The sequence below is a fragment of the Gymnoscopelus microlampas genome (assembly GCF_963454915.1).
Source record: "Gymnoscopelus microlampas genome assembly, chromosome: 3".
NCBI lineage: Eukaryota > Metazoa > Chordata > Actinopteri > Myctophiformes > Myctophidae > Gymnoscopelus > Gymnoscopelus microlampas.
The window spans coordinates 10,044,833-10,054,219 of record NC_139940.1 but is presented as its reverse complement, the minus strand read 5'-3'; the positions used below and the strand labels follow the sequence as shown (position 1 = coordinate 10,054,219).

The 9,387-nt window shown below is 39.6% G+C and overlaps 1 protein-coding gene across 1 annotated transcript; it reads right to left on the bottom strand.

Moving 5' to 3' along the window:
* Nucleotides 1-5,854: 5,854 nt before the first annotated feature.
* On the bottom strand, nt 5,855-9,387 carry LOC311042011 (uncharacterized protein). Its single transcript, XM_084052511.1, has 5 exons — nt 8,798-9,387; nt 8,294-8,394; nt 7,973-8,041; nt 7,152-7,298; nt 5,855-6,333 (listed from the first exon to the last, which is right to left on the bottom strand). Exons 1-5 carry the CDS (start codon nt 8,808-8,810, stop codon nt 6,022-6,024), a joined length of 642 nt encoding a protein of 213 aa, XP_083908637.1. The 5' UTR covers nt 8,811-9,387; the 3' UTR covers nt 5,855-6,021.

The following is a 9,387-nucleotide window of genomic DNA, read 5'->3' as shown; positions in this document are numbered from 1 at the left end:
CTGCTGTCCCTTCAGACTCAGTGATTACATTTCCCATAGAGTGTGAGGACGTAGTCTTCTTCGTTTTCCATCTTCACCTTCTCGACGATGACAGGGAGTACTGCTTCTGCTTCGACAAAAGGATCCGCAGATTAACATGTATTTGTCCACAGACCCCCATCTGATAAGATTTGGTTTTAAATATACTTATTTTCAGGTTTGTGTTTGCTAACAATGTGTGTTAACATAATTTATACACTAGTCTTGACTTTCTGTTCTGATTCAGATTACACAAACTAGGTATACCACCTGTTTGATGAATGTAACCGATATAGGGTGATGAGTTGAACAAAGGGGCTTTGAGGAATGTTCAGGATGATCTTATACAAGACCATAGATGTAATATAGTTGGATGATTACATGATATGATTAGATGGCGGACAAGTTTCAAATAACTTGATCATTGAGAGAGAAATCCTTTAAGGTGTGCATCTTTTTTGGAAGCATATATTCATTCTGTAGATTTATTATTCACTGTAACACCTAATACAAGGGCGCAGAAATGTGGCAGTCATAGGGGTCTTAAACGTTTTCAGGCCAGGGACCCCCGTTGGGGGGTGGTACAGCATATATTGTATAATGCAGGGGTCTTCAACGTTTTCAGGCCAAGGACCCCCTAGCTGAGAGAGAGATGAAGCAGGGACCCTCTCTATATTGTATAGAATGGTGTTTCAGATATACTTTTGCTGCTCTTTTCTCCCTCTACATCTATAACTCTTTGCCAAAAATAGCCAATCTACAAGCTCACAACGCCTCGCACTGCGAGGCGTTGTGAGCTTGTAGATCTGCTATTTTTTGCTAAAGTTCTCCTCAGAAAATGAATGCTAGGGTTCAAGTGGTTAATATAAAAAAAGAAAAATCATATCACACAAAGATTTGGCATACCCCCTGTAGTAACTCTGAGGACCCCCTGTTGAAGATCCCTAGTATAATGTATAACATTGTGTTTCATATGTATAGACATACGTACCATGTTGTGCATTCAAGCTATTCAAATAATAGATTAATATATTCATTCATATCCACTGCCATTAGTAAACATACTTTACTAACTGAGAAGAATGTAATACTATCAACAATCTGTCAATTGCACAACAATCATGTATACAAGCTATTAATGGCCAGAATCATGATATATTTTCAACATAAATATGGAAAATATTTAAAGACAAATGGATTTTTTGGGAAAATAAATAAATATATACTTATATAAATAAATACATTTATTAATTGTCCGCGGACCCACTGTTTAAGACTACTTAGGGTCTTAGGCTATTAAATGATATCCCTGAAACGCTTGTGTCTGTGCAAATACCGTTTTTATACATATATTTTTTACATTTTTACAACTATTTTTTTTGGAAACTAAAACGTATTTCATACGGGAAGTGGGGAACTGTAATTTTGAAAGACACACGGCGGGGGGAGATTGACAGGGCAGTAACCAATCAGGAGCAAGCCCGCCCACAGTTGAACTAACCAATGGAGTCCGTTTCTTCGTTTTTTCGTTTCCAGTTTGTTTGTTTCGCCAGAGAATGGAGAATATGCCGTTTTATTGATTTTTATTGATTCTGACACACTCTATGTTCGTTTCCTCCCTAGAACGAGAATAGGAGAATTACATTTGGTTTTCCCGTTTTGTTGATCCTGTGCCTCATGCAGTAAACCAGGGGTATTCAACTAGATTAGGCAGGGGGCCACAACTGTAAAATAATTTGGAGTCGGGGGCCACACAGCGCATGTGCGCACACAATTTGCGCGCGTGCGCAAAGCGCACGCGCGCGAAATTTTTCGGGTCTAATTCGGGTCTAATTCGGTCTAATTCGGGTCTAATTCGGTTCTATTTGACCAATATAAATCAACCTTTTTTCGGGTCTAATTCGGTCTAATTCGGTTCTATTTAAGGTTCTAAGTTAAGTTCCAATGAAAGATGGCCTTTCAAGAACTAATGAAGGATAAATAATTTGTACTGTTTTAACTTTGATAACATAAATCAAAGTTAAAATAAATAATAATTATGAAAATTAAAAAAAAAAAAAAAAAAAAAAAGGTTTTTTTTTTTTTTTTTTTTTTTTTTGGAATATGGCCAGGGGCCACAAGGAAGCTCCTCGCGGGCCGCACGTGGCCCGCGGGCCGCCAGTTGAATATCTATGCAGTAAACGGTCCGTTTTGGTCCATTCTGACACACTCTATGTTGGTTTTCTCCCTAGAACGAGAATAGGAGAATTCAAGTGGTTATTCCGTTTTTCAATCCGTGCGCCCATGCAATAAACGGAAATTGAAGTGGTTTTTTCGTTTTCCGTTTCTGTTCTGACGCTGGACACCAATTATACTTTAGTACCCGGACCAGCTCCCTTCTTCTCCTCCCCTGTCCTCCCTGTTCCTTCCCATGTCATTCCCTGCTCTCTCTCTCTCCCTCCCTCTCTCCCCGCCTCTCCCTCGCTTTCATTTACGGGAATTCAGCTGACTGCTTGACAATGGTGCTGGGCGCATACAGCCCCGCTGCCAGGAGAAATGGAGATGCGTTTTGAAACGTAAAAGCCCCCCCTTGAAAATAAAAGCCCCTTGCTTTCCCCCACTTGCAGTGAAAGTGCCAGTGTCAGTGCCCGCGTGTGCGTGCATGCATGACATGGCATGTAGCCTGTGTGTGTGTGTGTGTGTGTGTGTGTGTGTGTGTGTGTGTGTGTGTGTGTGTGTGTGCGCGCGCGCGCGCGTGAGAGAGAGTGACCACTTTCGTTTTCAGTGAAAGGGGCTTTTGAAGTGAAATTCAATCTAGTGAGAGATTAAAAATAATTCTTGAATATCCCTGGCATAATACAAAGGTGATGGAGGGTTAACTGTGCAAGATGCCAGAGTCGTGGCTGTGGTGTGGTGATTGGATGTATGCCTACTGGTTTTATAGCAATTTGTAGCAGTTGTAGAAATATTAGGCCTTAATTGTCGAATGTTCTAATCATGTATACTTCACATTACTTATCCAAATATTTAATTTATCAACATTTTTGGACAAAATAGCCAATTTCACATGGAGGTGCCCACTATTCCGGTTAACCCAGCTGGTAGTAGCCTACTGCTATATGTTGAACATTTTCATGTGGTGTATAGGCTAATAATAATAATAATAATAGTAAATAATAAACCCCAAAAAAGAAAATTGCTTATTTCTATACCATATTGTATATATAGAATGCAGCTTAACGGACCACTAAAGGCATATAGTTGTGCAGATCTCCTACATTTTTAAACAAAGTGGCTAAACACTCTTCAAGGCTTTTTATAGGTCAACACATCATAACCTATCTTTTAAAGACTACATTTCTATAAAATGGCTTTTAACTAAAAGGAATGGACAACTAGACTGTGTTCATTCTTAAATTCTATTTTATTACCCCTTCAATGTACTTATTGTTAGCTTGAATCGCCTATCATTTTGTTCTTACACACTTTGCTTGTCTGTGTGAAGCACTTTGTAAACTTGTTTTTGAAAAGTGCGACACAAATAACACTTATTATTATGTTATTTTAGAGGACCTTTATTGATATAGTTAGTTTTAGCTAACAATTATTATATTTAAATGTACATTGTGTAATGTTTATTGAATGTAACAAAACATAAACAAACATAATTTCACAAAAAATAAACAATTTGGGGAAAACTGCAGAGGTTTATGTTAACTATGTGGCCAATATTGACAATGGACAATGACACACTGGTAGGGTCCTTTAAGTTCATTCACAATATGTAAATAAATATTGGGGAAAAAGTTGATAAATAATTGCCAAAGTGGGGTGAAGGGCCCTAAGATGCCAGAGGCAAACAATATAGTTGTTCAATAAACATTTGGAATCCAGTGTGATAGGTTGTGATAAGGACAAAATATCCCAACTTAATAGTGCAAAAGTACCTGCCACAGCACACCATACTGTAGCTGATCCAGTGTCCTCAAAACTTGCTCTGAATCATATCAGTTTCACATGAACAGTCCAGTCTTTGGTGTAAAAAAAGCCAAGGTACATCTCTGATGGGCCAGTCTATGCTAGGAGACAATTCAACATAAAATGCTTGAGGGGAAGTTTTTATGTCAGTACAGGAGGGCCCAATGAGATCATGCAGATATGCATGACATCCGTGACATACCGTATCATCACATGTACATGCATGTGTATTGTGTAAGCGCCACATTGTATTTGTGTAGACTGTGGTAGCATTCACGTTGCAGGTCCACAGCCACATTTAATCGGAAGTGTATTCCTCCCTCATGCGGTTTGTCTTTCAGACAGTGGTGTCTATATCAGATACACTGAAGTAACACACACATTGTGAATTATTCATTTGTTGACAGTTAAACTGTCAACACATATATGAACTAGGAATGATGTCTATCGAGTTTTGTTTACAAGGCATGTGTGGGCCTTGTAAGCTAACCTCAATAGAAACTAGATCCACATAATAACTACACACACAATCAGACTCCTGAAACTGAGCCTTTTGAAGAATGTTGCAGAGCTGCTCGATCAACAACAACCTATTTTTACAGATCAAAGATTAACGAGGCATATCCTAAAAGATGTAAAAGATTATAACACTGTTAAAACTGATTTCCTGACATCTAAAAGGCATATACATACTATGTTTAGATCTGTCTAACTGACTGCTACTGTCTGACCAGGTCTCTCTTGAGAATGGGACCCGAGCTATCAATTAGATTATGTGGTTAAATAAAGGCTAAAGGTGCCATAGGTGATAATGTTTTGTTGAAATAAGTCAACTATGGCTCCATATTCTGATAGTAATCATTGCTGAGTGTTTGTTCAGTAACAGGGGTCTCCCTAGCCCGCTCTTTAGTAAACAGAAAATTCATTTTCTTCATCCAATCAGGAGAGAGACCTCGTACAAGATGCAGGATAAACAAGTGAAATTGGAAGTGATGACACAGAAACGAGCAGACAACATTGGAACTAGAACACAACTGAAGCTGACAAATGGGCACTGTCTCCTAATTGGATGAAACTGGCAGTAGCAACCCACCTGATTATGTATTTTTATCAAAGAGCTGGAAAAGAGCTGTTTACTAAACAAACTTGCAATGATTACTATCAGAATATAGAGCTTTCACCTTTTAACCAAAGAAAATACCAAATATCAAATGCAATGAAAGCGTAACCACGTGAAACCTATTCCGGGGCAAAAATAGATCTACAAGCTCACAATGAGTCACACACAGCACATGTGTGAGATTGCAAATCGTCTATTATCTGCAAAGATATTTAGTGTAGCAGGGAAAAAAATGATTAGGGTTTCTTAAACCTACAAAGAAGCAACGGACAATATTTGTATGTAAATTGCTCTAATTTGTATGTACACTAGTATGTACAAAATGATACATTCATAGTCCAAAAAGTCTTACACGTACATTTACATGACATTCATTGTAAACAATGCATTTCACACACAAAGGAGACAATGCCTTATGTGCAGTGGCTTGCTCAGCTTGTTAGCACAGAAAGCTTAGCTAGTGGGAGTTCATGGCTTACTCTGGACGGTGTGGATATGAGTTTAAAACTATGACATCAACCCTGACAGAGCACTGTCGTGTCCTAAATTTTAGCTACTTTTTGTGAATATTTAATGTAACCTGTGCATGTCACTTCATATTAAAGCTTAGGTGATGCATTACAAGTACACAGATGCACAGTATAACAGACAATTCACTCAGTGCCACTCAGTAAAATCTCTTTTGCATTTAGTCGTCTTCTTCTCTCGTGCATCATCAGATGGCCAGCTCAGTGTCGTTTAGCCTCATGTATGCTCATCTCTGGTCCTCCGCCGAAGAGGTCGGCTACTGAAAGTAGTCTGTATAAGAGGCAGGTGGTAATTATATGTTCAGCAGTCTGCTCAGGCTCACCGCACTCACATGCTGTCTTCATTTAATGTGCGTCACAGAAGAGACCCCTTATTTTCTGCCTTTTTTTTTACTAGGTCTATAGCAACAGGTGCCGTCCACAGAGCAAGAGAATCCAGGCAGAAACATCTGGAAGTGTCAGGGATGGTGGACCACCATTGGACAGTCTCTCTCTCGCCTCCGAGCTGCGGATAATCCGGGTGGTCAGAAACTTTGTTCTTGGTGTGTACATCATCTGAGCAGCGGGGGCCAAGCTGGGGCACGTTGGAATCGAGGACTCACAACTCACATTTATCCATTTAAAGAGTAGTTGGGATGTTTGATTGAGCAGCTCCTCTGGGGAGGAACTTTCTGGGTCCTGATTGAAGATTTCCGTGTGCTCCCGGAAACTCTGTGAGACAGGGGGAGAGAGGCAGAAAAGTTGAGGAATGCGCTCGGTGTGTGATTGTACTTCATATTCATCCAGATACTAACTCTTGAATATCCATCATCATTAATTCTCATATTCACTGTTCACTATTTCATTGTTGACAGTCTGCTTTCTTTTGTTCTCTTTGACATGCTTATTTAATGTTTGTTTTTTCAGTGTTGATAGACCACCTGTATACTCATTGTTGATACTGTAAATAAAGCACATTCATTCAAATATTAAATGGTGTTAGATAGATGCATAGCAATAGACATAATGTATATTCATTCATATATTCACCGTACATTTATATTTATTGATAGACTGTTCAGGTGGTCACTAATTCACTCTATATCTAGGGCCAGCATCTCAGCATTTTATCTTTATTTTTATTCCTATTTATCTTGGTTAGATACTTGTCTGTTACTCTTACAGTACCCCTCCCTGTGTCTCATCCTCACCGCTGTTGCTGCTATGACACAAGAATTTCCCTCCGGGATCTATAAAGTTTTATCGTATCTGATCTTATCTTATAGTATTTATGATAATCTGCAGACAGTTTCACCATAAAGTAAGATTAGTACCTTTCAAGTTATAATATTTGACACTGATCTACAGGAAAACAAAGAAGCTGTCATGAATCCATACACTGATCACAACAGAGAGGATCATATAAAACAACTTGCAGTGTCAAATTGTGTTGCAGAGTAAACAATCACGTCAAGTTAAGCTGTGGTTGTAGTAGTTTCAATTGAGGGAAAAACAGGGTTAACTGTCACCTGGAGGTTTTTAAGACCTACCCCTGTGTGTTCATATTTTTCAATGATTTTTTCCAGCGATTTAACAATGTCGCTGATTAACTTGTAGTTTAGATGCTCAACCCAGAGGTTTCCCCGGAGCGTTTTCCAAGACTCCACGAGGATAACAGCAGCTGGGAACACGCAGCACTGCAGAAGACACACAACAGCACAAAAGACACATTAGCAAACACAATTTAGACTCTCTATCGTTTCCCGCACTTTACGTATATTGTTAATTTCATGCGTCTTGCACATAGAACAGTATGTCTATGTGCAACTTGTTTTCCTGTGAGATCTATAGTATTTATTTCCCCCCCGGAGAAAACCAACATTCTTGTTTAGGATAACAAAGTCTGGAGCTTGAACACTTCCAAAAAGAACAAACTCAAAAGAACACTTTTGTCAGTTGATCACCAACAAATAAAGTGGTAAAGTGGACATAGCTTAGTTTAGAACGACAGGAAGAGAATGATTCCCATCAGTTGATACTGTGGATCCATTTAGCATGAGATAACACACACTTCCCTGCAGATGAGGTCAAGGATAGAACATACTTTACATTAAGTGTTGCGTTCACATTAATGTCTTGCATCAGCTAATGTTCTACTAATAAATTAAAAAAATGCCCTGCCATTCGTCAAGATAAGTGACCCCCCTCCACACACACACACACACACACACACACACACACACACACACACACACACACACACACACACACACACACACACACACACACGCAGTTACAAAGGCACAAGCATGACAGTACACATTTCTTTACTGCTTCTTAACAGCTGACATGCAATTCATTACCAACTTACCCGGTCAGCACACAGCATGCTGGGTTTGTAGTGGTGGACAACACGGTAATCTTTAGGAAATACGGTCCGCTAGAGGGGAAACAGATAACCGAAGAGTCAGGTCACATTTGGGTAAACTAGGAAGGAAGCAATTGAACCACAATTCAGCCACAATTACGTGCATCACATCTGTCTAACTCCAACCCGGCCCAGCATGACCTTCTGGTATTAGGCTAGTGGGAGTGGACATTAGCAGTGCATTTATCACTTTCATCAGATAACGATGAGCAGATAACATATAAGACCTGCCCTGCTTGTTCATTTGATAAAGATTTTACTTACAAATCCATTTAGGCTGGAGTCGATGGTATGTTTCATGCTTTTGAAAATGTCCCGTTCACATTCCTCACATTGGACCGTCGAGAATGATAGTAACAATAAAACTGCATGATGGAGACAGAGAGAGAGAGAGAGAGAGAGAGAGAGAGAGAGAGAGAGAGAGAGAGAGAGAAAGAGAGATGGGGAGTGAGCGTTTCAGATAGGTCGATGGAAACTTTCTGTGGTTTGCAACATGGTAAAAGCACACAAACAATTACCCCCTGCTTCATCTACTCCTGTGTGAATTTGTATTTGAATTATACTTTATTACTATTATAGTGAATTGTTGGAATTACTTCAGGTTAAATTGAATCAAGTTAAAATTGCAAATAGAATGGACATACTGTATATTCTGTGTATTTTTTTAATTCATTAATTGAACTTTCATTATTAAAACATTTCCATACATCTGCAGAACAAAAATGTCAAAACCTGCTGTGAACATGCACAACGTGAATCATTTCTCACCTGGCAGTAACATCCTTTTATCTGAATAAGAATGGACAGTTGTCCATGTCTCTTGTTGCGTGTCGTCGCTTTGCAGAAAGCTTCTTTCAGTGTCAGTCTGTGTGAAAGGCACCGTTTCCCCCTCCTCAGTGTTGAGGTCTTTGACACAAAGATCGTTGCTGCGTCTCTTCTCTTTGCTGCTCCTCAGTCCCCCAGCTCTGTTGTTGACATCTCTTTATCATACATTCCTCCTTTTGTTCCTTCAGAACTTCCCAAATCTTTATCTTCTTGTTGCTCTCAGGCTTCCAGACTTTGGATTTACCCAACTCAAGCTTGACAGACTCCCAATCCCTTTCTATCTCCTTTCCCCCCTTATCTGTGTCCCTGTTTCTTTCCCCTGTTGACCCAGTATTTTTCAGACCGGCCTAATTCGAGTCACTCCTCTCTGTCTCTCTCTCTCTATAGACAGTTGTTAATGGATAGAGCGAGAGAGACACACAGACCTCCTCTTCTCTCTCTCTCTCCCTCTTTCTTCCCCTCTAGGCAGCAGGAGAGTGCGAGCGTGTCTGTGTGCTCACTCAGACAGAGGCTGGTCTAAAGTGAAAGTGCTG